The sequence below is a fragment of the Spermophilus citellus genome, assembly GCF_964194105.1.
Source record: "Spermophilus citellus genome assembly, chromosome: 14".
NCBI classification, from domain to species: Eukaryota; Metazoa; Chordata; class Mammalia; order Rodentia; family Sciuridae; genus Spermophilus; species Spermophilus citellus.
Genome location: NC_138194.1, coordinates 88,261,315 through 88,288,852, shown reverse-complemented (window position 1 = coordinate 88,288,852; position 27,538 = coordinate 88,261,315). Strand labels below are relative to the sequence as shown.

The 27,538-nt window shown below is 45.0% G+C and overlaps 1 protein-coding gene across 1 annotated transcript in view; it reads right to left on the bottom strand.

Annotated features, from left to right (window-relative positions):
- Positions 1-1,614: 1,614 nt before the first annotated feature.
- The window catches only part of ZHX2 (zinc fingers and homeoboxes 2), a 162,111-nt gene continuing 136,187 nt past the window's right edge, over positions 1,615-27,538 (bottom strand). The window contains exons 3-4 of the mRNA XM_081266311.1: positions 21,522-24,253; positions 1,615-2,902 (exon numbers count right to left, since the gene is read on the bottom strand). Coding sequence (XP_081122437.1) covers positions 21,526-24,039 — 2,514 coding nt within the window. The 5' untranslated portion in view covers positions 24,040-24,253 and the 3' untranslated portion in view covers positions 1,615-2,902; positions 21,522-21,525. The remainder of the gene's footprint in view (positions 2,903-21,521; positions 24,254-27,538) is intronic.

The following is a 27,538-nucleotide window of genomic DNA, read 5'->3' as shown; positions in this document are numbered from 1 at the left end:
GGATTATGATTAACCAGGTGTGGGTCATATACTACAGCAGGTCCCATCCGAGCATCATAGAACAGGGAGGGCAGTTCCTGTAGAAAAGAGGCTGTTTTTCAAGAAATTGAGGAAGGACACATAAGAGGCAAAATTGGTAGGATTCCATGACAATCACTTAGCATCTACATGACTGGGTCTGTTACAAAACCTCACTAACCTGTTTTCTTATCTATAAAACAGACACAACTATACCAGAGGGTTAGAAAGATAAGGGGGCTAGCTCAGTGGTAGGGTGCTTGCCTAGAGCATGTGAGGCACTGGATTTGATTCTCAGCATCACATAAAAAATAAGCAAATAAAATAAAGGTATTAAAAAAAGAAAATAAGTGTAAAGCATTCACCACAAAGCCTAATTCATAGTAAGTAATCAAAAAAAAAAAAAAAAAAAAGAAAAAAAAAAAAGAACTAAACTGGGCAAGGTGGTGCATGTTGTATAATCCCAGTGGCTAGGGAGGCTGAAGCAGGAGGATCGCGAGTTCAAAGCCAGCCTCAGCAAAAGCAAGGTGCTAAGTAACTCAGTGAGACCCTGTCTCTAAATAAAATACAAAATAGAGCTAGGTATATGGCTCAGTGATTGAGTGCCCCTGAGTTCAATTCTGGGTATCCCTCCACCAAAAAAAAAAAAAAAAAAAAAAAAGAACTAGTATGTTTATTTTTAAATAACTAGCTACGTTCAAGTTTGCTGATTAGTAAGGAGAATTAGGGGGATTTTAGAGATTATGTGGCTAGTTTATCAATCTCTCCAACTGAGATCGATGGGCCCTGGTGTCACTTTGAAGGGATCGATAAATTGATCACATAAATCCTAAAGCTGTGCAAAGAGAAGAGACAGAGATGGTGTCACGGGAGCCCACAGGAGGGAGCAGGAACTTCACGGGTGTCTTCGGGAGGGGGATCAGGCTCTTCTGTATTTGATTTTTTTAGTGCTTACTTCATTTTGAAAAGTGGAGTCTTTTCTTTCATCTGAAGAATCAAGACATGATTTCTTTAGATAAAATGGTCCCAAGTGGGTAAATCCCTGTAAAAATGCAACAACTAGACATGCAGTTCCTAAAGCAGCAGTACCTCCTTGAGACCTTGTTAGCCATATACATTCTCAGTCCCCTGAATCATCCCGGGCTCAGACCCGCTGATTCTGTGCCTGTTTGACTCTGAGGACAATGGGTCTGGGCGAGTGTTATCAGAAACACAGAACCTCCAAGGAATGGTAGTTTCCAACGTCCAGTCACCAGCAGCCCAGGGAGGGGCACTTACCTCGGGTTACAGGAGAGCCAGCTGGGGGTTGAAGGTCTTCTCATTCCCACCCCACTGTTCTTCTCCATAGTATGTGAAGGATCAATTTGCCACGACCCTGGAGAAGGGAGGCCTAGGACTTTCTTCTCTGTATCAGAGATGTGATGAAGAGTCCAGCCACAGCCTCTTGCTTTTAAAACCTGGCTTGTAATGTCGACCTCCCCAAGGTGGAATTGTGGCCCCAAACGAATTTGGAATGGGAGGTGGCTGAATTGAAACCCCAGGCTGAGCCCCCCCGGGAGCCAGGCAGCAATGAAGAATGAGGAACAGAGGAAAAGGTTGTAAAAATGTTTAGTCTTTGCTTTATTGAGTTCCAACAAATGAGCAACAAGTTAGAAAAACCGGTTTTGATTCAAACTCCCTAGCATTTTATTTGTGCAGTGTACTTGAATGGGGAGGGGGTGGGAGAGCAGAAAAGGGATTGCAAACATAATTCATATTGCAACATTTACACCGGATATGTCTCTTGGTTTTCCTTTAAAAGTTAGGACTAACAAAAAACAAAAAAACGAAAACAAAAAACCAAAACAAAACCAAAGTGCACTCAAAGGTATCTAAAATTGGCCCAACACACACCACACACACACACACACACACACACACACACACACACAAAATCAATTCATGGTGAGTCTTCAAGCTGAAATCTTGTCAAACACCACACACAAAAAGGCAGTTGAGAAGAGAAATGAAAACCAAAGCTTCTCATCTGTGTACCATATAGAGAGGAAGATCATTTTTTTTTTAAATTTTGTAAGTGTAATGGTGATGTTAACAATCATGAGAGCCCTTTCTGCTGGTATTTAAAAAAGGTGCTTAAAGAGGACAGCCACCTGCTATCCAGTCTCTCAGCGAGGCCAAGGGGTTGAGAAGTCAGACTCCCGCCTCCTGGCAGTTCAAAAGGCCTGCGTGTGACTCAAGGCAGGGACCCGAGGCAGCCGGGAAGAACTGGAAATGGGTTAGATATGGAAGATCTGACATCTGAAGCCCACTTGGAGCTGAGGCAGAGACCCAACCTCAGTCCTTCCCACCAAGAAATCTTCCAAATTTCAAACTACCATTATTTAAAGATAAATTCTCCCTACCTAAAATCCAGTAGATATAATGGCACTAATACTAATACTCCCTCCCCCAGTTAATAAAATAAAAATAAAAACAGAAAAAGAGAAAAAAAGGAAAAGTAATGTGGTTAGTCCCCCTTCCTGGAAAAAAAGCCTTACAATGGAAGTGCTGGGAAAGGAAGTGGCCCTCCATTAAAAAGGTAACAAAGTTCCCACATTGTACAAATCAGTTCCAGTATAGCAAGAGGTGGGGGCCCGGGCAGCGGAGCAAACTATGTACAGGGACCCACTGAAAATGCAGTGTAGGACTTTGGCACTATCGACAATTCCCACCGGCCCTCTGGGAGGTGCGCTAGGTGGCTGGGGTTCCCGTGCCCTCCAGGCACACGTGGGCTACACAGTTCCACTTGGAGTCGCTGGCGAGGTGGCCCGTGGCCCAGAAGTTCTCTTCGTTCTTCAAAGACAGAGTGTCCGCTTTATCAGCCCAGAGGTTCTGCTGGACTTCCCTGGAAGGACGACATATAGCAGAGACAAGGCGTCAGGGGAGGGACTGTCATTCACTGGGGTGGAAGGCAGCTCTCCCGGGGGTGGTGAACTCCTTCCAAAGCCACTCCAGGGCTTGGAAGAGGTCAGATGCCATTCACATTTAGGGCCAGTTTTAAGAAAGGAGTGTGTCCGGAGCACAGAGTGACCTTCTGGGGAGTACCTCCAGAGTCACGCCTTTGAAAACTGAGTGGCTTTCTGGGCCAGGGAAGGTGGTGGCCTGTGATTCTTTTTGCCATCATGAGACCCTTTTACTACTCCTGGGGAGGCACCCACCACTTCAGAGGCTCCTAAAAGTCCCTGAATTCAGGTCCTGATTTTCCTGCTTAGTAACTGTGGGGTTGTACTCATGGGACCTTAACTCTCCAGGGCTTAGTTTCTGTTTCTGTAACACAGGGATGAAAATAACATCCACCTCATGGAACATCTCAAGATGATTCAATGAGTTGACACACACAACAGCCTTGGGAGGAGCACCTGGAACACAGCAACAGTATTCTATATGCTTGCATTAGATGGAGCCTTTTCCAAACAGGAAAGGATATATAATGGTAATAATAAGATGCACTACGTAGAAGGAGAGGAAGATGGTGGAATAGAGAGGTCACTTCTCTGGTGGGTCTGTGGCATGAAACCAAGGAAAGCAGATGGGCAGCTTTTTAGCAACGTGGGTGAATAAACAAAAATTAGGGGGGGACGTTACTGAAATATAATACTGGACACTCAAAACAGATGGAGGACTCAGGAGGTTGGATATAATAAATAAGCAAGAACTCCCCTGTGCCACAGCCACAGTTGCCACTGGAAGCACAAACCTGAATGGTTTCTCCACAAATGCAGTAAAGCCATAAGGGAATTAACGGGACCCCCATTCTCAGGAGGACTGAGGTGTGTTGGGATACGGATAGTTTAGAGATCAGAGTCACTGCCTGACTAAACAGTAAGGTGTGCTGCACAATATCATTGAACAGGAAAAAGCCACCATCTCTCCCCGTGGTATGTAGAGAGCAGTGGAAGGAACCATTTTGCAGCCACCACGAGGGGGTCAGAAGCTAGGGGAGCTGATTTCTGGCAGACCTGAGTCTGGCTCAAGAAACAACCTAGGCAACCCATACTGCATGATAGAGTGTGTGCCTAAGTGACCAGAAGAAAATAAAGCATAGAGAAAATTAAGGGTTACACAGGGGGCAACTGGTCGTGGAAACCCACCAGGTTTCCACCTCCCCCTCTAATCTGGCTGCTTACAGGACTGGCTGGGAGAGAAGGGAATTTCAAAAGGGTTGGGGGTGGGAAAGATTGAGTTTGGAGACTGAACCAGAATATAGGAAATGTGGGGTCCATAGGTGACTTAGTGGGCTAAGAACTGGATCATACACCACACAAGTGGAACCCAAAAGAGATTCCTGAGGTGTAGTCTTCCAATGTGGACCAGGAATTGTTGGGCCCTGGAAGTGCACTGATTTAAAATCTCCAGACCAATTAGCACACAGCAAAGAGTCTGGAGCAAACCTAAGCCTACACCCTGCCTCCAGGATTAACCTTCTCACCCTAGCAACCCCATTTACCCTAAGGGTGGAGCAAGTGTCAAACTTCAGACAACCCCATCTGAGTGCTGAGAAGGGAAGCTGAGAAACTTTTGATCTCCAACAGTAACAATTGTTCAGTTATTTATCATGACCTTTTTTTTCCCCTTTTCTTTTACATTTTTCTCTCACATTGAAAACTAATTATTTTTCACGCATCCATTTATTGAGGGCTAGGATGTCTGATTATTATATTTCAGTTTTGTTTTGAATTCTTTTATTTTTATATTTTCTATTTTAAAATTTTACTTTATATTTCTTCTCTCACTTATCTGTTTCCCAAAATTCTCTTTCTCTTTTCTCCTGCTACCAGCTAACCTCTACTATTCCCTCTTTCACTCTTCCTTTAAGTTTTACTTTTGTCTTCTCTCCTCCTTCCTCATAAACATCACATCCTACACCATTCCTGTTTTCTCTTTGTCTCCTATTTAAAATTGTATACTTCTTTGCAAACTTACTGTTTTCATTGTAGGCAATAACTGAACATATCATTTCTGTTTATTGTGACAAAACTATAGGTATCTTAGTAGGAGATACTTGGTTTAAGGCTGTATATTATTTGCATTGCTTGCTGCTATTATTTGTATTCCCCTTAATGTCACAGTACTGGAAACCTTTTGGGACACTCTAAATCTACAGGGTAGAAACTGCATTGCCTCAGATCCACACTGCTAGTGGGCAGATACACAAAACATGAAAAAACAAGAGAATGAAGTGCCCCAAACAATCCAAGATGCCCCAATAACAGAATCCATTGACACCATAGTGGGAGAAATGTCAGAGAAGGAGTTTAAATGTATATAATTAAACTGTCCCACAAGGTAAAGGACAATGTAAGGAGTGAAATCAGAGAGAAAATTCAGGAGGTGAAAGATTACTTTCATAAAGAGCTAGAGATTCTGAAAAGAAATCAAGAAGAAGTCCTTGAAATGAGGGAATCAATAAAACAAAATAAAAATTCAATAGAAAGCATCGCCAACAGACTAGACCACTTGGAAGACAGAATTTCAGGCAATGAAGACAAAACATATAATCTTGAAAATAAAGTTAACCATGGAGAAAAGATGTTAAGAGACCATGAAAAGAACTTCCAAGAAATATGGGATAAAATGAAAGGACCAAATTTAAGATTTATCAGGATAGTAAAGGTGTAGAGATATAAACCAAAGGAATGCACAACCTTTTCAATGAAGTTATGTCAGAAAATTTCCCAAACCTAAAGAAAAGGAAAATCAAATACAGGAGACTTACAGGACCCTAAATATACAAAAGTACAACAGACCCACATCAAGGCACATTATCATGAAAATGCCGAGCATACAGAATAAGGATAGAATTTTAAAGGCTGCCAGAGAAAAATGTCAGATTACGTTTAGAGGGAGACCAATTTGGATTTCGGCTGTTTTCTCAACTCAGACCCTCAAAGCTAGGAGGTCTTGGAATAATATATACTAAGCTCTGAAAAAACTGGATGCCAACCAAGAATACTTTACCCAGAAAAATTAAGCTTCAGATTTGAAGATGAAATAAAAACCTTCCATGATGAACAAATGTTAAAAGAATTCACAACTAGAAAGCCGGCACTACAGAACATTCTCAACAAAAATTTTCCATGAAGATAAAATTAAAAGTAACAGTGAGAACCAGGAAGAGGAGGAACTACACTAAAGGAATAGTCAATCAAAGGAGAAACCAATTAAAATTAAAAACCATAAGTAAAGCAAAATGACTGGGAATACAAATCATATATCAATAACTTTGAGTATAAATGGCCTAAACTCATCAATCAAAAGATATAGACTGACAGATTGGATTAAAAATAAGACCCAGCAATATTTTGTCTCCAAGAGACTCACCTTATAGGCAAAGACATCAACAGACTGAAGGCTAAAGGAGGGGAAAAAACATACCACTCACATGGATCTTGCAAAAAAGTAGGGGTTTATATCCTCATATCAGATAAAGTGGACTTCAAGTCAAAGTTAATCAGAAAGAATAAAGAAGAACATTTTACACTGCTTAAGGGAATTATACATCAACAAGTCATAACAATTATAAATATTTATGCCCCATACAATGGAGCATCTACCTACATCAAACAAACCCCTCTTGATGTCAAGAATCAAATAGACCACAGCACAATAATACTGGGTGGCTTTCACATACCTATTTTAGAACTGAATAGATCCTGCAAACAAAAACTAAACAAAGAAACTATGGAACTAAATAATACAATTAATAATTTAGACTTCACAGACATATATAGAATATTTCATCCATCAATGATTGAATACACTTTATTCTCAGCAGCACATGGATCCTTCTCCAAAATAGACCATATATTATGCTAAAAATCAACTCTTAGCAAATACAAAAAAAAAAAAAATAGAGATAATACCTTGGATTCTATCAGATCCTAAAGGAATGAAATTAGAAATCAATGATAAAATTAAAAAAATAGAAGCTACTCTTAACACCTGGAGATTAAATAATACACTATTGAATGACCAGTGGATAGCAGAAGAAATCAGGGATGAAATAAAAGAATACTTAGAGGTAAATGAGAATATTGATACACCATATCAAAGTATCTGGGACGCTATGAAGCAGTACTAAGAGGAAGCTCACTGCATTGAGCTCATTCATTAAAAGAATAGAAAATAGCCAAAACAAATAACCAAAATTATATTTTAGATCCCTAGAAAAAAAAGAACAAATCAACACCCAAAGCAGAAGACATGAAATAATTAATATCAGAGCTGAAATCAATGAAATTGAAACAAAAGAAACAATTCAAAGAATTAACAAAACAAAAAGTTAGTTCTTTAAAAAAATAAAAAAATTGATAAACCCTTAGCCATGCTAACAAAAACGAAAAAGAAAACTCAAATTACTAAAATTCATGATGAAAAATGAAACATCACAATCGACACTACAGAAATACAGAATATAATCAGAAATGATTTCAAAAATTTGTACTCTAATAAAATAGAAAATCTTGAAAACATTGACAAATTTCTAGAGACATATGGCCTACCCAAACTGAATCAGGAGAACATATACAATTTAAACAAAGCAATTTCAGGCAATGACATAGAAGATGCCATCAAAAGCCTATCAAATAAGAATGTCCAGGACCAGATGGATTCTCAGCTGAGTTCTACAAGACCTTCAAAGAACAATTAACACCATCAGGCTGGGGTTGTGGTTCAGGGGTAGAGCACTTGCCTCATAAACAAATTCAGCAAAGTAGTGTGATATAAAATTAACACCCATAAATCAATTGCATTTCTCTACATCAGTGATGAATCTACTGCAAGAAAAATTGGGAAAAAAATCTCATCTACAATAGACTCAAAAAAATAAATATTTGGGAACCAATCTAACAAAAGAAGTGAAAGACCTCTACCAAGAAAACTATAATATACCAAAGAAAGAAATAGAAGAAGACCTCTGAAAGATCTCTCACGTTCTTGGATAGGCAGAATTAACATTGTTAAAATGGCCATACTACCAAAAGCACTATACAGATTTAATGCAATTTGTATTAAAATCCCAACGATATTCTTCATAGAATAGAAAATGCAGTCATGAAATTAATTTGGAAAAATAAGAGACCCAGAAGAGCCAAGTAATCCTTAGCAAGAAAAGTGGAGCCAAAGGTATCACAATACCAGACCTTAAATTATACTGTGTGCCGGGCTCAGTGGCACATGTCTAAAATCCCAGTGGCTCAGGAGGCTGAGACAGAAGGATCATGAGTTCAAAGCCAGCTTCAGCAGTGGTAAGGCTCTAAGCAACTCGGTGAGACCCTGTCTCTAAATAAAATACAAAATAGGGCTGGGGATGTGGCTCAGTGGTTGAGTCCCCCTGAGTTCAATCCCCGGTATTCCTCCCCCCTCACCAAAAAAAAAAAAAAATATATATATATGTATGTGTGTGTGTGTGTGTGTATATAAATGTGTGTGTGTGTGTGTGTGTGTGTGTGTGTGTGTGTATACACACACACACACACACACACTACAGAGCTATTTTAACAAAAACAGCACAGTACTGGCACTAAAACAGACATGAAGACCAATGGTACAGAAGACAGAGAAAAACCCACATACATACAGTTCTCTCATACTAGATAAAGGCACCAAAAACATATATTGGAGAAAAGATAGCCTCTTCAACAAATGGTGCTGGGAAAACTGGAAATCCACATGTAGCAAAATGAAATTGGACACTATCTCTTACCCTGTGCAAAATTAACTCAAAGTGGATCTAGGACTAAGGCATTAGACTGGAGATCCTGTGTCTAATAGAAGAAAAGTAGGCCCAAATCTAATCATGTAGGCTTAGGAACTGACTTCCTTAACAAGACTCCTAAAGCATAAGAAGTAAAATCAAGAATCAATAAATGGGATGGAATAAAAGTAAAAAACTTCTTCACAGTGAAGGAAACAATCAAGAATGTGAAGAGAGAACCTACAGGACGGGAGAAAATCTTTGCCACTGCACCTCATGTACAGCATTAACCTCTAGGATGTATAAAGAACTCAAAAAACTTAACACCAAAAAAAAACCTCCCCAAGTAACCCAATAAATAAATAGGAAAAGGAACTGAACAGACACTTCACAGAAGAAATACAATGGGTCAAGAAATACATGAAAAAATGTTCAACATCTCTAGCAATTAGAGAAGTGCAAATTAAAACTACACTGAGATTCCATCTCACCCCAATTGGAATGGCAATTATCAAATATACAAGCAACAATAAATGTTGGTGAGGATGTGGAGAAAAAGGTACACTCATACATTGTTGGTGGCACTGCAAATTGGTGCAACCACTATGGAAAACAGTGTGGAGATTCCTTAAAAAACTTGGAATGGAATTTCCATTTGACCCAGCTATCCCACTCCTCAGTTTATATTCAAAGGACTTAAAATCAGCATAGTACAGTGACACAGCCACATCAATATTTATAGCAGCTCAACTCAAAATAGCTAAACTATGGAACCAACCTAGGTGCCCTTCAACAGATGACTAGATAAAGAAAATGTGGTGCATGAATACAACAGAATACTAAGCCTTAAAGAAGAATGAAATTATGGTATTTGCTGGTAAATAGAACTGGAGACTATCATGCTATGTGAAATAAGCCAAACTCAAAAAAAAAAAAAACAAAGGCTGCATGTTGTCTCTGATATGCAGATGCTAATTCACAATGGGGGAAAGTAGGGAAGAACAGAAGTACTTAGACAAAGGGGAATGAAGAGAAAGATGGGGAAATGAGAATAGGAAAGATAGTAGAATGAGTCAGACCTTACTATTTTATGTGCATATATGATTACACCATCAATGCAATTCTCATCACATACAACCAGAAGAATGAGAAGTTATACTTTATATATGCATGAACGTCAAAAACCATTCTTCTATCCTGTATAAATAATAAGAACAAATAAAAAATAAAAAAGATGCACTACATAAAGTATATTTTTATTTAATGTTTATATCAACCCTAAGAAGTATAGATATTATTCCCATTTTACTGGTGAGGAATCTGAACACAGAGAATAAATAGGTTACCCAAGATCACACAACCTGTAAGCAGAGGTGGGATGAAACCCAGGCAAGCTCTAGATCCCGTGCTCTTAACAAATAGTACTTATGAGAAGTCAGTAGGAGAAGGCCTAATTCTTATATTACTTCCAAGTCATGAAAGTTGTCCAAGGACCTTGCTATGGTTGAATATGTGCCTCCAAAAGCATATAAAACATATGTGCCCCAATCCTCAGTACTTCAGAGTGTAACTATCTGGAAATACCTTCACAGAAGTAAGAGTTAGACTGAGGTCATTAGGTGGACCCTCACCTGATAGTACTAGTGGCCTTATGAAAAGGGGGAAATGTGGACCCAGAGACAGGGGAAAGGAAGGACCCGCACAAGGGAGAAGGCCATGAGAAGACAGGCCAGAGATCAGGATGATGCATGCAGAAGCCCAGGCAGGCCAGGGATGTCAGCAGCCCGCCAGCAGCTTGGAGAGCCGGGATCAGACACCCTCGGGGACCTTGCCTGCCAGTCTCCAGAGCTGTGAGAGAATGCATTTGTGCTGTTGAAACTGCCCGGATTGTGCTATGTTATGGAAGTTCTAGGAAACTAGGTCAGATCTCCATGTTTACTTCTATTGGCTCCCAGGATCCAGAGATTCTGGGAAAGGAATCCAAAGAGACTCTGGGCTGTGAAGAATGCAGCCGGCATTCCATGAGAGGCTAGAGGGGTGTCAGACCTGGGGATCCCCGAAGCGTTGGCTTTTCCTTTGCCTCCCTCCTGGTAAGGCCATGTTACCGCTTGGGCACTCTCTGGCTGAGAAGGCCCTGAGAGCTGATTTTTGTAGAGGGGACCCAGAGCAAAAAGAGCAGACTTCTTAGCCAAAGGTATCAGCGAATCACCCATGATGTCCTTCATTCCTGAATATTAAACACACCCATGCTCCCTCGACACCCCTGTGAGTAAGGCTGAACTGTTGTCATTAAGAAACCAACTTGTAAAAGAAAAGTCTGTGGATGGAATGGATTTCAGGGATGTCCTTGGGATCTGGTATGACCTCAAGGGATCTAGCCAAAGTCACCCATCGTGATCCACATCACCCATTGCAGGAGTGGAATGGAAGCTGGCGGGGTTGGCGGGGGGGGGGGGATTCCCATTCGTCACAGGACCTCGATGGCACAGTCAGAAACAAGAACGAGCACGGCTGTAGCAGCAGTGCCTGTAGCTGAGGTTTCTCTGCCACAGTGCCAGGTGATAACACAGCTCATCTCTTTTTACTCCTTCCAGTGACCTGGCAGGAAGGCACTGTTAGATCCATTCCATAGCAAAGAAACCGAGGCTTAGGGGGATTCAATGCCTTGCTTCCCATTAGGCAGCTAGTAAGTGGTGGAGTCGGACTCCACCCTGGCCAGTCCAACTGCAGAGCCACCTGGCTCTTAATCGCACCTCTCCAGACCTGGTGCAGGTCCAGGTCATGCAGTCTCCATGCATGGAGCCACCTGGTCAAGGAAAGAGCATGTCTGCTTCAGAGGCAGGGGGCTGGGGCACACAGTGAGGACCACATGCTTTATTACTAATCTGGGTAGAGCCGTGTGTGCCCTCTGGATGGGCACCATGGACCGCAGCCAGGCTCCTCCTGTGTGCCAAAGAACAGGGTTTTCCTAGCAAATGGCTTCCCTCCCTCTGGCAGGAAGGCTGTTGGTGGTGGGATGTCTACCTGAACAGTTCCCTGGACCAGGAAACAAGGCCCAAGGTGGGAGGACAGGCAGCTTCCGTTCTTGTTTCTCCTGGTCTGGCTGAAGGATCCAGGTTGGCTCAGGACTGCTGGGCAGAATGGAGGGAGCTGTGGAGTTGAGGCAGCTGGGCACCAGGACCTGCCTCTTCCCGGCTGGGTGCTGAGGAGGGTTCCTTAACCTCCCTGAGCCTCACTTCCATTGTACAGAGCTGATGAGGGAGGAGACACATGGGGTATGCAAAACAGAGGTGAGAGGGGCTCAAGAAAGATGGCTTTATTTTTCTGGAGGAAGGCTAGGTGTAAAGTGAGAGCTTTATGTGTCAGTGGACTGACCTGTTTACGAACGTGAGTATGCACATTTTGTCTCTCTTATACATGACAAGAAACTCTGCTTCTTTTTCCTTTCTTGCTTTTCTTTTCTCTTTGGTACCAGGAATTGAACCCAGGGGTGCTTTACCACTAGGCCACATCCCCAGCCCTTTTTATTTTTTTAATTTTGAGACAGGTCTCACTAATTTGTTTAGAGCCTCACTAAGTTGCTGAGGTTGGCTTTGTACTTGTGATCCTCTTGCCTCAGCCTCCTGAGCCACTGGGATTACGGGTGTGTGCCAGGGTGCCCAGCAAAACCATGTCTCTTTAAGTGCATGGCCCAAACTCTTGTTTTTTAGGTAAACCTCAATATGAAAGTGACTCTCCATCCAGCCAGGTGTCTTCATGATTCCTTGTGTAATTTCTTACAGATGAAAACATGCACAATCCTCCAATTATGCGTATTAATTTAAAAAAGATGCTAGCTGGCTACAGTGGCCCACCCCTCTTATCCCAGCCACTTTGGAGGGTGGAGCAGCAGGACCCTAAGCTGGAGGCCTCTAAGACTCAGCAGCTTCGCAAGACCCTGTCTCAAAAAATAAAAAGGGCTGGGGATGTAGCTCAGTGGTGGAGCACCAGCCCAGCAGGTGCCAGGCTCTGGGTTGGATCCCAGCACCAAATGTACCTTGAAAAAGGAACTGGTTGTAAGGCCAAAAAGGGTGGCCAGGAAGAGGAAGACAAAAGGGAGAGAGAGAAAGCTTTTTTTTTTTTTTTCCTGCAGAGATCCCAGTGACATCCTCAGAACTACCTGGACTTTACTCCTCACCTTTCCCAGGTGTGTGGCAGTGGGCAGGACTTGGGCTGCAGGAGCTGATGGCCCCTTCGAGGGGAGGCTGGGAAGATGCTTGGGACAGAGAGCAGGACCTTTCCCACTCCAGGGGTCTCTGCTCATGGCCAAGCCCAATGGTCTGAAGTGAAGCAGGGAGCCCAGTGACTGGGACAATGCCTGGGGCTGGCGTCTCACGGGGTTCGCATTGGAGGAGTGTGAGAAAATGACAAAATCACCCCTGACCCCTGGTTTCTCCTTGCACAAGCAAAAAACATTCTTTCTTGAATGTGTTTCAGTCTCAGACTCCTGAACAGACAGATGCCCTGGCACAGCTGGCAGAGGCCATTGTCCTACATTGCAGGGTGACATTTTGTGTCACTCGGTTTAGTCCCTTCACTGCCTTCACCAGTTGCCTGGGAAAAGTTCCAGTGCTCTAGCCCCAGGCCTCCCAGAATCCAGCTCTGGCTCTGTTGGGGATACTCTCCCCTGGTTCTGCTTAGCCATCATGGATTCACCTGCTCACAGCCAGGCTTCTAGCTCCTCGATGATGGCACATGTGGAGTCCTCCCCCAGGGACAGAGCTGAGGCCCCAACCCTTCCCCTGGGCAGCAGGACCCAGCTGCAGGAAGGCCTTTCTCCTGGAGGCTGCCAGATCTGCCAGACATTCCAGAACAGGGCTTCTTGGACCCCTGTCACTTGCTGACTTCAGCTGGCCTGGGTGATTGACTATACGTAGATGGGAGGCTGTGAGGATGTAGACGGTGCCCGTCATGTTCACTGCTGGCCCCTGCTGCCCCCTCCTGCAGTGCCTGGTCCACACGGGATTCTCAATCAACCTTAATCGGGGAACAATGGGAAGCCAGGCTGGTGCTGCCAGAGTGGTGGCAGCTACACGGGCTGAGAACAAAGTCCCCATTTCAGTGCTTTGTTGTCCCCTTACAGAATATCAGCATGCTTTGACAGCATGTCTCTTGCTCATTTTCTTGGGCTGCTCTGGGGGTCTCATTGCAGTTCAGACAGATTCGCCCAGCAGAGGACCCACAGCCTGATGGGTCACCTCATCCTACGGCACCAAATCTCAGCTTTGGAGGAAATGGCAAGGCCATTGGGTCCATTTGCACATGGCTCCTACTGGGACATTCTTGCCGCAGGGATGTTCAGCCCCCCGCCCCCAACACTTCCTAGGACAGGGAACCCCTGACTCCCACACCTACCTTGGGGATGACCAGGCACATTGCAAGTACTAATTCTTTAGCAAAACCTTCCCTAGTGCTTTACACATTGGGAAGAACATGAAGAAAAATTAGAATTTTTTCCATGTCACAGCTTTCCCTGGAGGGCTTCCCCAAAGGCCCTGGGGACTTGGGAGAGATTGACAGTGCATTCCACGAGAGAAAGCAAACAGTGAGATGCTGAGATGGTGACTATCCATTCTTGCTTTTTTTTTAAACCACCCCACTTTTTTAATAGTAATAATTGACCATTGCGACATTGCAAGGCTGAATCTGAAGTCTTGCGCTGCCTGTAGCTGCTGCTGCACAATTTCCCACTTCCAGCTTGTCTTGTTCCCAGTGATGTCCCCAAGGAGGGGCTCAGCAGAGTTTGAGGAGGGGACAAAAGGAGAAATGCCTTCCAAGGTATTCTGTGCTGGTTCATGTGTCAGGCATAATTTCCTCCCAAGACCCAGCCCCACTTCTCCATCCAGCTTTCTTGGAACAATGCCACACTGCACACTGTCACCCTGGGGACAGTGGTGATGTGTTGCAGTCCTCGTCCTAAGGGAGTAGTACCTGGACTTGGGCATCCCTTGATAATGGTAGTGAAATGTAGAATGCTTTTACTAGAAGGGTAGGGGAGGGCAGACACACATCAAGCCCCCATTTGTAATTACATCCCTTAGACTCAAAAGGATAAGCATCTTAGGGCACATGGGTATGCCAGGGCTCGACTCTGGTCCACCCACAAGGGAGCAGGAAGGGAGTCTTGAACTCACACACTGATGGTTCTTAAACTGGAAGGTGTGTTGAAGTCACAGTGAGACATGTTAAGTATCGAGTATGTTATTTCTTTGGCCTAGAAAACTCATCCTCTCCCCCCTTCTCAGCTAAATCCCACATGTTGGCTGAAGCCTTCGGATTTCAATCCATCTATTACCTCTGTAGAGAGGCCTCTCCCACCCTTAAATCAGGTCAAATTTCCCTGTTCTACACTCTAACAGCGTCATGTGCCTTTCTTTAAAAAACAAGCAAGCAAGCAAACAAACAAACAAACAGAAAACGGCCCAGTGTGGTAACCTTCCTTTTGGATTGATTAAAACTTCATTTCCCATTTGCCCATGAACTCCGAGAGGGCAGAGACATGCTGGGCACCACCTCCTTCCGAGTCCAGTGCTCTGCAGGTATTCCACAAATACTTGATGGGTGAGTGGACCCAGTCACTTATTAGGAATGTCTCTGGGCTGGTTACTTTACCTCTCTGGGGCCTGCATCCATCTCTGGAAAATGAGGGGGGTAGGTTTCACGGTTGCTAGGTTGCTACAGGCTGCCCACAACATAGTGAGAATTCTTAGGGCGAGAAGCTCCAGAATTAGATAATTGAAAGTGGTAAGAGTGAACTCCCCATTTGGAACAAGGGAGGAAGGTTAGTGGGCAGTCCATGCAGCAGCATCTAGTAAATATTTCATGATAAATTCTCCAACAAACCTTTCCCTGGAGCTGCTCACACACTTGGAAAGCTAATGCCCAACTCCTCCCTTCTGACTGCTGTCTTCCATGGGGGTGAATGAGTGTTGGGAAAAAATGGGGAGGAGCAAAAAGACAGAAATACCAAATGCCAATAATGGAAAACCAATGACCTTTGTTAATCCTCCGGTGGTTTCAATGAACCTGGGTTGTCCCCTCCAAAACTCACACTAGAGTTTGATCCCCATTGTGAACTACAGAGATGGTGGAAACTTGAGCCAGCTACAATGTTAGAGGAGGAGACTTGGGAGGTGATTAAAATGAGATGAGGTCATCAGGGTGGAGCCTCTATGATTGAGAACTGGTGGCTTTATAAAAAGAGGGAGAGAGATCAGAAGAGGCACACACTCCCTGTCTCTGCCATATGATAGCCTGCATATTTTCTGATTTCTCCAGCAAGAGGGCCATCACCAGAGGTAGCCTCTTAACCTTGGACCTCCAGAACTGTAAGCCCAAATAAACTTAAAAAACAAACAAACAAACAGAAAAACACACCCAGTCTGTGATATTGTGTTACTAGCAAGAGAAAACAGACCAAGATAACTATTACTGAGCATCTGCTCTGAATTTGCATTGGGGATTCAGAGATTAATGAGATATAGTCTCTGTCTTCAAGGGTCTGGTGGGGGAGAGAGAGAGAGGGAAATAGATGATTAGAATATTTTCATTCGTTCATTCAGTATGTCTGTATTTGAACAGCTAATATGAATGGAGTGTAGGGAGTGCACATATTCTGGATCTTAAATTGTAGCCAAGATGCAACACTTAGCAGCCTTACATATTTTAAGCAAACTGAACCATGGAGAATATATTTTTTGGACATTCCTCAAATTTTATGTCTTCCCTGAAGCCATCCTTAACCATCAAGTGTCGGAAACTTTTGTCAGAAATCTGGAGGCAGGGAAAGTAGTGGCTGGAGATTTGGAGTCAAATTTAGACACTGGCTGAGTGAACTCTGCCGAGTACTTCAGGTTTCTGAGCCTTAGTTCCTCTGTTTAAAATAAACGAGAAGGGGGCTGGGGATGTGGCTCAAGCGGTAGTGCGCTCGCCTGGCATGCGTGCGGCCGGGTTCGATCCTCAGCACCACATACCAACAAAGATGTTGTGTCCGCCTATAACTGAAAAATAAATATTAAAAATTCTCTCTCTCTCTCCTCTCTCTCTCCCTCTCTCACTCTCTCTTTAACAACAACAACAACAAAAATAAATAAAAAATAAAATAAATGAGAAGGCTTGCCTATGTGGAGTGGAGGATGGGTTGCACGTCAGTCACTCTCCCTCTGAGCTCCTCCAATTTCCCTGTGCACAGCTCTCATTAACAGCCCGGCTGGGCTTACAGTGTTTTTATGTACATTTCTTAGACTGAGATGTAGGCAGGGGCTATGTCCTGGTCCTTCTATGTAGACCAGCACAGTGCCTGGCCCAGAGAGGGCGCTCCAGATTTCTTGTTGAACGAGTAAGTTATATTCGTTTCCATTCCTGAGCACATTAAGAAATGAGCACTTTTTTATTGTTGGGTCTCCATCATGGTGGTAGTACCACCACTGGAGAGGCTGTGGGTCCCAGCGTGGTTGGGGTCAGGCGTGTCTGGACAGATGAGGGGTGGTGTCCATGCTCCAGCAGTGGCCGGCATAGGAAGCTGGGGCAAGTTACTTATTTTCTTGAGCCTCAATTTTGTCTTTATAAAATGAGGGGAAAGCTATAATTATGCCACAGGGTTGCTGTGGAGTTTACAGGGCTAGCTAGACACGCTTCAGGGAGTGCTAAGCTCATAGTACACACCCATAAATGGAAACTCTTAGTAGGAGTACTAAGGGGATTAACCCGTTCGCCAAACATCCAGGCATGTATGTGACAACTTAAGCAAGTTGGTTGACTCATCTTTGGGGGAAAAAATTCATTTTACAGCTTCTTGCTAGGAGAGCTCTCTCAATGGGATGGCTCAGAAAATATTCAGACCCAGAGACTGTGAATCCAGACATGGCCACTCAAGGGCTGGGAGGACTCCTTAACTTAATGTCTGACCTCACAGCTGAGGTGAGCCTGGACCAAACCACATACTGTCATGAGACTGGCAAAGCTCAAGGCCGAGGGACTGGTTGGGGAGATGCTTCACCCCTACAGAGCAAATCCAACCCTAGAGCCCCTCTCAGCGACTTTCCCTTTGTCTTAAGTATTACACGGCACATTTTATAAAGTCAAAACTGGGAATTTTTTTCAGCATTTCTATGTATACAAGTGCACTTGACTGTGTTTCCTAAAAGCATGTGTGTAAGCAGGGCATCATTGGATATATATGGATTTCAAGAGACCCATTCACCTGGCTTATAAGAACTGTAAAGTAATTCGGGGTGATATCCCCTTTCTCAGTTGAAAAGCTTCTTTAAGAGGAGCCCCTGGTTAGGACTTGGGAGAGCTTTCAGATGGCCCTGCTAGTGCAGTGGCAGCCCCTCCCTCAATACGATGGATCTTCAGCAGATTAGGGGACATCTAATGCTGTCAGCATTGAGCAGACTTCAGCATTTCATGGAGGAATATCTTCCGGCTCCCCTTGAGGCATTTATCATAAACATAAAGTGGGGTTCTTGGATGTTTTTGCATTTGGGGGGATACAATCAATTCCTACATCTCTAAATTGTCTGATATTAATTCAAAGGACAACTTCCGAAAGCCTGGGTATTCTCCTGTGCCTGGGGTGGAGGGTGCTCAACAGAAACGGGGAATTTCTGTCCATCAGAAATTGATGTCAAGATGGCAGGAGGAGGAAGGAGGCTCCCGAGTCCAGCTGAGGTACTGGAAGAGAATGTATCTGGTCTCAGTTCCTGGGTTTCTAAACATACAGAGCGATTCCTGTCTTGGAGAATTAGGTGAGACCGGGTATGGCCATGTTTCTCCACTTCTCCAAGGTTCTCTTTATGGTTTCAGCATTCTCTCCTGCTTTTCTGCTTCCTCTTGGTCTTGGGGGATCAGGCATACAGCCCACCTGGCATTCTCAACTGGTAGTGGGGGATAGCTTGGGAGAAAGGAGGGGGACAGGTGGGGACAGGTGGCCTCAGGGGCCTCTGGGGAGCTGCCGCCTCTAGATATCTGCTCACTCAGCCGTGGAGAGCAGGAGGCCCCATCTGAGCTCCCCGGAACATGCACATCCTTATATTCAAATTCAGCAAACACAGCTGGCTCACAGCAGCTTTTGTCTGTTAGGGAAAACCTTTGGTTTTTTTTTTTTTTTTTTTTTTTTTTGGTTGTTGTTGTTCACCTTTTCTCATCATTTAGGGAACTCAAACTCTACTTTCTGGACATGCCAACACTCTTTTGATCCTCACCTGCACCATTCCTTTGCTCTGGACCTTGTCCCATCCTGTTCTTTTTTTTTTTTTTTTAATTTTTATTGTTGGTTGTTCAAAACATTACATAGTTCTTGACATATCATATTTCACACATTTGATTCAAGTGGGTTATGAACTCCCATTTTTATCCCGCCGTATACAGATTGCAGAATCACATTGGTTACACATCCACTGTTTTACATATTGCCATACTAGTGTCTGTTGTATTCTGCTGCCTTTCCATCCTGTTCTTTCCACTCGAACAACTCTTTTCTTGTGCACTTGGCTAACTTGCTCCCATGAGTGTGTGCAGACAGACACCTCTTTCTCATGGAAGCTCCTTCTGGTTCCCAGCCTGGGTATCCCTCCTGTGAGCTCTTGCACACAGCTGTGCACCCCCCTATCACATCACACAGCACACTGGCTAGGGAAGGAGAGTGCATTCTCTTCCCTCCTTGGCCCATCAGAGCTTCGTGCAAATGGGGACTGTGTCATCAGTCTCTATCACATCATCTCTGGTGGCTTGCACAGCAGTGGGCACAAGGAGGGGCTCTGAATGTCCTATTGAATGGTACTGAGTCTTATCATCTACTCCAGGGTGGGAGGAAAGAGCAACCATGTAGACTTATATTGTAGATCAGACAAGAGCAAGGATAGAAGACAGGGCATGCTAGCAGCATTCAGGCAGACAAAAAAGAAAAATCACTCCTTCATTCCTACACAAGAGAGATGAGCTGGGCTGGGAGGGTTTTCCAAGAAAACAGGAAGAAGGCAGAGAGAGGAAGAGAGCAAGACAGTGAGATGGAGGTGGGCGGTTGGCACTGCTGGGGACCTCGGAGCTCTTCTAGCCCCTCTGCCGTCACTAGCCTCCTCCTGGACCATGTCCTCACCTAGACCACAGAAGTTCCTCAAGAAGACAGGATGGCATTCTGGGGTGGGCTTTGCTCATGGCTGATGGAACTGGCTGATACAGGGCTCCTAGAGGATTTCATTTACTTGCCATTTTATTAAAGGTGCCTCATTTTATTACTAAATTATTAATGAGCAACATGCCGCCCAGAGGGGTCCAAGTTCAGCAATACAGAGGTATGGTAACTTCCAGGCATCCCTTTAGGACCTTATAAATCATTTTGGAGGTTCTTAACTTTATTATTTTTGAAGATAACGGGGGTCCCCTTTTAACTGGTCTCTGGAGAAGCCCACCTGGGCAAATTGTGCATCTTCCCCTCTTCCAAGCTTTCAACAAAGAACCCCCTCTTCCCTCACCCCTTTTCTCAGCTCACTCCCAGGCCAGAGGCTGTGCCTGGGCCTTGGGTTTCCACTGGCCTCCCGGGAAGCAAACACACCAAGGGCTTCTGAGGCATGTCCCATTATCTGGATGACACGGCCATTAGTAACCATAGCAACCTCCCTTCCTTGGCTTTTGTGGCTCCAAGAGTCTAAATTTACACAGGTCTCTTCCAGATTTGAAAGGGTTATGGGGACCCAAGCAGAGTGGCACCTTCCTTGTGCCACAACAAGGCAAATGTGAAGCACTTTCAAACCTTTCAGGTAAAAAAAAAAAAAAAACCTCAAATTTCAGATTGAGCAAACTTGAATCCTTACTCTCGGTTAAATCCAAAAAGAAAAGAAGAGAAAAAAAAAAGACACGTCTTTTTCTTGCTTATTTTTAACAGCCGTGAACACAAAACATACGGAGGCTGTGTTGATCAGAGAGCTATGACTAGCTTCCTGCATGGACAGGCTGGAAGACTGGTGCTGAAACAGGCCCAGGCAGCAGGGCTCTGCCCTTCTTATACCCTTGCAAATGAGGACATGGGGTTATCAGTCCCTATCTTTCTTTAAGAACTTTGAAAAAGAACTCATCACCACAAAAAAAATGATAAATGTATTAGATAATACATATGTGAATTAGCCCCACTAAGCCATTCCACTACCTATACCTATTTCAAAACGTCATGTGGTACAGGGTAAAGGCACATGACAAATACAGGTAGAGCATCCCTAATCTGAAAATCTAAAATCCAAAATGCTCCCAAATCCAAAACTTCTTGCACACCAACATGATGGAAAAATTCCCCATGTGGAAGATACCACATGATAAAACTTTGTTTCATGCACAAAATTATTAAAAATATTGCACAAAATTACCTTCAGGTTTTGTGTATAGGCACATGTGGAACATAAATGAACTTTGTTTTTAGGGTTGGATCCCAGCCTTAAGATGCCTCATTATGTATATGCAAATTCCCCAGCTCTGAAAAGAACTGAAATCTGAAATGCTTCTGGCCCCAAGTGTTTCATATAAGGGCTACTCAGCTTGTGTGTCATGTCAATGACATAATTGATAGACACTGATGCTCAGCATCAATATATAGGGATGTTTTTGTATTAATTAAAAAAAGGAGAACGCTTTGGTCATCTGGGTCGACATCTCTGTACCCACCACCTATATTAACCCTGCCCGTGAGAGAGGAAGCCAGGATTCTCCCATTGCCTGGGTGAGCAGGTGGCATTACCTGTCTAGGCCTGGCCAGCCTCTGCAGGGGCGCCGTCAGAGTCGGAGTCGGCCAGTTCCGTGGTGCCTTCTGCTGGGGTCTGACTCCAGCTGTCCGACCTGTCTGAGGTGACATCTTCCTCTCCAACGGTCACCTCCACATAGTCCACAACACCCGACTCCTCGTTCTCGTCGCTGCCCTGGCCATCCCGGCTGCTGCCCTCTGACCGGTCTGAGGTGGCCTCTGAGGGCTTGGCTGGTAGACAGTCTTTCGCTTGCTCGTTGCCCACTTTCACTCTGGGGCCCAGCTTCTCCAAGTCCTCTTCGCAGAGTGTTTTGGGGTCCTTGTGACACTGTTGTACCATCTCACTTGTGTTCCTGGGGGTCTCGGTGGCTGGTTTTGCTGCTTTCCTGGCTGTGGCATCATAGCCATGGTCGTCTGAAATGGGCTGCTGCTGGTACTGCTCCATCCACTTCAAGGTTCCAGTTTTTAGCAAGCATCTGTTTTCCTTGAACCAACGCACGATCTCAGTTCGGACCAGGCCGGTCTTGGCCGCTAACTGGTCGTACTCCTGTGGGGTGGGCCACTGGGTTCTGGCGAACGTGCTCCTCAGGAGATGAACCTGTTCTTGATTCTGTGGAATTGCTGGTGAAGGGCTGGGCAGAGAACTGGCTAGCTGGGCACCCGCGAGCTGGTCGAGTCGAGACAGAGCACCATTGGGGGCCGCCACATCTGGGCCTTTTTTGCCAGACCCCATGGAATCCAAAACAGCCTGTTCCATGCTGTCCCGAAGCTTCCGCCTCTCTGAGAACCAGGAATCGATCTCTCTCCTGCTTAGCTTGGTCTCCACCCTCAGCCGATCCAGTTCTGCTTGGGTAGGAAAAGAGCTTTTCAAAAAGCTCTCTTCCAGGACTTTAACCTGACCTTGTGTTTTCTCTTTGAACTTCTGGGGGGCAAAGTCTGGGTACGCATGGTACGTGCGACCGTGTCGGGAGGCTGCGATGGCCAGCTGGTCTTTGGCAAGGGATTCGCTGGTGATGTGAACGATGCCCCTCTGACACCGATACCGGTGGTCACTGAACCACTTCTTGATCTCGCTCCTGGCCAGGCCGGTGACCTCGATGAGCCGGTAGACCTCAGCATCATCGGGAAACTGGCTCTGGAGGAAGCTGGCCTTGAGGTGTGCTATCTGCAACTTGGTCTTCTTGCGGTCGCTAGCTGGGGTGGGTGGGGGGTGGGCCACCTTGGGCGGAGGCTCTGGCACCTGGGTGACGTGTGGACGCTTGGGCTCAGGGGCAGCTTGAGAAGTCACCAATGGTCTCTTCTGGCCATGGTTGGCCACTCCGGCCACAGCCAATGTGATGGGGGCACAAGAGACGGTTGTTGACCCGCTGGTCACCTGAGTCAGCACCAGGCTGGTCTGGCCAAGGATCTGGCATGGCAGAGCTGTCTGGAGGATGGGTTGTGACATCTTCGTGGGGGTCAGCTGGGCGGGCAGCACAGTGATCGTCGGTGGTACTGACTGGATGGTGCCGTTAAACATCTTCTTCCGGGCCTCCTCCACCTCCTCGGGGGACCAGCTGATGCCGTGTTTTAAGCGCTGCGTGGCAAACCAGATTCGGATGTGCTCCTCTGGGTGTTTGGAGGCAGCTGTCAGCCAGGACAACTCAGCCTGTGTTGGGTAAGGGAACTTGTTGAAGGAGTTGATCATGGTGGCATTTGTGTCCAGGGCAGAGTTGTATTTGGTAGTATTCAGTGGGACGGGGACCTTGGGGACAAGGTTGATATTTGGTGGCAGCTGTACAGAAGGCATGACGTGTCCTAATGTGTCTTGGAGGAGCTCCACACCTCCCAGTCTCGAGAGGATCTCAGCCGTGTCTGTCATCAGTCGGGCAGTCCCTTCCGCGTGGTGCTCGTGGGTGGCCTCCTCGGGCTTCTTGGGCGGCTTCTTGGCATCTGCTTTTGGTTTTCCTGTCTTCATGATGGGGGTTTTGCTCACTGAGATGCCGGGATCATTGTCATTCCCACTAGGGCCACTGGTGGTGACAGATGCCACGTGGTTGGTGGCTTCAATGGACTGCTCCAAGATGGTTTGACTGTTGCGTTTGATCAACTTCAGCTTGAAGTTGGTCTCACCAGGATGGAACTTGGAGTTGTGGTCAGACAAGGAGTCGTACTTTTTGGTTGTGAAGTTACATTCGGCACACACGTAGAGGGGGTTGAGGATCACGTTGGGGTGCTGCATGTCCACGTGCTCCGTGAACTCGTTCAGGTTTTGGGTGGAGTAGGGGCAGTATTTGCACTCATAACCCCCTTGGAGTTTTTTGGACTGGTTTTCCCCCATTGATTTCACCTCGATCACTTCATTCTCTTTGGAAGCGTTTTCGGGTTCTGCTGCCCAGCTATCCTTGGCGGTGTCAGGCTGTGGCATGCCCGTGCCTTTTTCTTTGGCCCGGTCTGCCTCCTCGGGCGCGTCTTGTTCCACCACTTGGGATGTCCGGACCATGCACGGGGTTGTGGATTTTCGCTTGCTCGCCATGCTAGCAGTGTGCAATGGCTAAATTTTGGAGGAGTGTAGTGGGAGGGCAGTGAAATTCTTGGAATAAATCAGAGAAAAGGCTTTTGGCTTTATTCTCCCTCAAATGGCTTTGGCTTCCTTGAATGCTGTAGTCTCCCCTTGGAGTTTTCAGAATGATTTCAGCACAGAAAAGTGTAACTGCACCAATTGCTGCACACACCAGGTAGCGTCATAGCTGTGGGGCAGGAACAAAGACAGAGTCAGTGTCTCTTCCCAATGCAACAGAAACCAGCATCTCTTTTGGAGTTGCTCCCTTGACCCACCCCAACTGGTGGCCAAATCAAACACTCATGTAAGCCCAGATGGCACGAGCGCAGGCGCTTATCAACATGAAAGGTCATATTCTTCTTTTCCCTTCTCAGGAAGGAAGTGGAAACTGGCCCACAGTGAGCAAACAGGAAGGGGGTCACCACTTCATGTTTAGAGACAAACACATACAGAAAAGGAACCGGGTATTGAGCTCTTCTGAAGGGGGAAGGGGGTTGTGGAGGGAAAGCCGCGGGTGAGATGTTGCTCAGGGGCTGGCGAAGCTGCTTTTTATGGTCTATCAGAAGCAAGATGCTGACCTGGGACCTGCAAGTAGGTTTCTGTGGGTGTTAGGAAATGGATAGGAACACATTGCTTCTTATCATAAAAGCAAAATCAGGATGGGAAATCCAGAAAGTAAAGAAAAGTATAAAGGAGAATAAAAACAAGCATTCTAAATATTGTAGTTTCTTCATTTCATTTGAACAGGGTCCTGTTTCTGTAAATATTGAACAAGGCAATGAGTTAAAAAATGCTGTCTGTGGCTGTGCTTAGGGGATACTGTGCATGAAGCATTCAGCCATTCAACTTCTGCTGGCTGTTTAGTTCCAATTTTTGGCTTTGATTAACAGAACTGCAATTCCTATTTCTGATAGCTTCCCTTGACAAAGGCCTAGAAATAGTTCTTGTGACCTGAATGGCTAAATTTTTGCCTCTATTGGTCCTTCCTCTGGCAAAATCTGAGAGGGTGAGCTTCCTACCCGTGTGACATAAAATAGCACCACTAAAAAGCCCTGCCAACTAGATAGGTGGGCCTCTTTCAATATGCTTTTATGCTTTTCTTAATAGCTAGTAAACTTGAGTTGTTTTAAAAGATTTTCTTGCCATTTATACGTATTCTTTTATCAATTGTTTATGCCATTTTAATATCGTGGTATTAAGTGGTTTATTACAAATTTGTGAGAGTTCTTTCTATATAAGAAATGTTAATACTCTGTTAAATTTTTTTTCAGTCTATTGTTTACCTTGTAGTTTTCCATTGGGTGTTTTTATATGTTTAACATGTAGAAATTTTAATTTTTACATAGTAAATTTATCTTTTTCTTTTCTCTTGTGGCTTCATTGTGATTTTATATTTAGAAATTGATTCCCTTTCTTCACAGCTGAGACATGTTAACCCATATTTTTAAAGAGTGTTTAAGTTTCATTTCTTACATTGAATTCATCTGGTATCAAATTTATCTTAGGTTACACCATAAGCACAATTCTAACCATTTTTCTTGAATGTTCCCTAATATCTCAGTAGCATGTATTGTGCTTCTGATCTAGTTATAGAGTCTTGCATTTATGCCCTGCTTTCAAAATGTTTTTGTACATTTCGAGTACAGTTCGATATCTGGTAGAGTGAGTTTCTCCTATATGCTCTTCTTTTGCAAAATACTTCTTGGTTATGTAGAACATCTGTTCTCATAAGTCAGAATCAAAGGCAAAACAATCCTATTAGAATTCAAATTTTGGGCTGGGGATGTGGCTCAAGCGGTAGTGCGCTCGCCTGGCATGCGTGCAGCCTGGGTTCGATCCTCAGCACCACATACCAGCAAAGATGTTGTGTCCGCCGAGAACTAAAAAATAATAAATATTAAAAAAATTCTCTCTCTCTCTCTCTCTCTCTCTCTCTCTCTCTCTCCTCTTTCACTCTCTCTTTAAAAAAAAATAGAATTCAAATTTTGATTAGAATTGCATTAAACAAATATTAATTTGGGAATACAGACACAATTTGCTTGTTAGGAAGCGGGCCACCCTCATGCAGGAGTGGATGTGTGGGAAGCCTTTTATCTTGTGGCTAAAGAAGGAGGGAAAGTGTTTTGGAACAAGGATACCTGACCTCCTGGAGAAGGGAATGGAAGAGATGACCCATCATCCCTCACCCCTCCCACTGGCCTGGTTTGAGTCCCACTGAAGAGAGGGCCTTAGGGCAGAACAAAGAACTTGCCTTCAAGAGCTGCTAGGTTGCTGGGCACAGTGGTGCACACCTGTAATCCCAGCAGCTATGGAGGTGGAGGAGGAGGATGGTGAATTCCAAGCTAGCCTCAGCAACTTATCAGGGCCCTGAAAAACTCAGTGAGACCCTGTCACAGCCTGGGGATGTGGCTCAGTGATTAAGTGACCCTGGGTTCAATTCTCATTATTTAAAAAAAAAAAAAAAAAAAGAAAAAGAAAAGAAAGCTGCTAGGCCTACACCCACCTGCTGAGGGGCTCAGGTGACAAACCTGAGCAGGACTTGGGAGAGAGGTGTTTCCCCTGGTCAGCACAGAACCTGGCCCTCCAACATGGGAGCACTGGATGTTTCAGGCTGGGCAATTCCCTCAGCAGTCTGGGGTGAGGATCTTTCAGGGATGAGGAGAGGACATGGGAAAAGCAGAGAGTGACAGTGTCTTTTTGTCAATGTCACTGTAACTGATGTATCCAGTCTCTGTCTCCACATGAGCTTCAGCCTCTGGAACCTGCTCTGAGCCTCAAGAGTTCATCTCCACCAACAGTCCTTTCATCTCTCACTTGAGCCAATCTCTCTCTGCCTCCCCCACACAATCACTCAGTCAGCATCCTGTCCACTCTGGTTTCAAAGCAGACCCAGTGTTGACCCTGCTCACCATTTCCACCTCTCTCCCCCTTGTCTAAGCCACCATGTCTCCAGCCTGCATTACCATGACAGCCTCCTGTGGTCTCCTATTTCTTCTCTCAGGAGCAATGCAGGGAGGTTTTGAGATCAGAGTTGGTTCATGTTTCCCCTTCTGCATGGAGCCGCCTCCTCCTCCCCATCAGAATGAACTCTGTTCCTTTGCAACAGCCTGCAAGTGGGCATCTCTGGCCCATGCTGCCCTCTGCCTCTTGCTCACAGGGTCCAGCTGTTCTGCTAGGAGCATTACTTTCCTCCCTGGCCTCTGTTCTATTCCACTTGCTTGTCTCAGGGCCCCTGTGTTCTACTTCATCCCACCTTTCCTGACCACCACCACTACATAAGTGATGCCTCTCCTGGCCCCTATTTCCTCATTTTGTTTTCTTCAAAGCGCAGTTCAAGGGTAACCAGTTTGTTTATCTGTTTTGTGGTGACAAGGGAGGGAGGGAGTGAGCGTCTACCGACGTGTTTGTGTCTCCTTCCAGAACAATGCTGCCCAGTATGGCAGCCACAGGCCCCACTTGGTTCTCTGAGTTT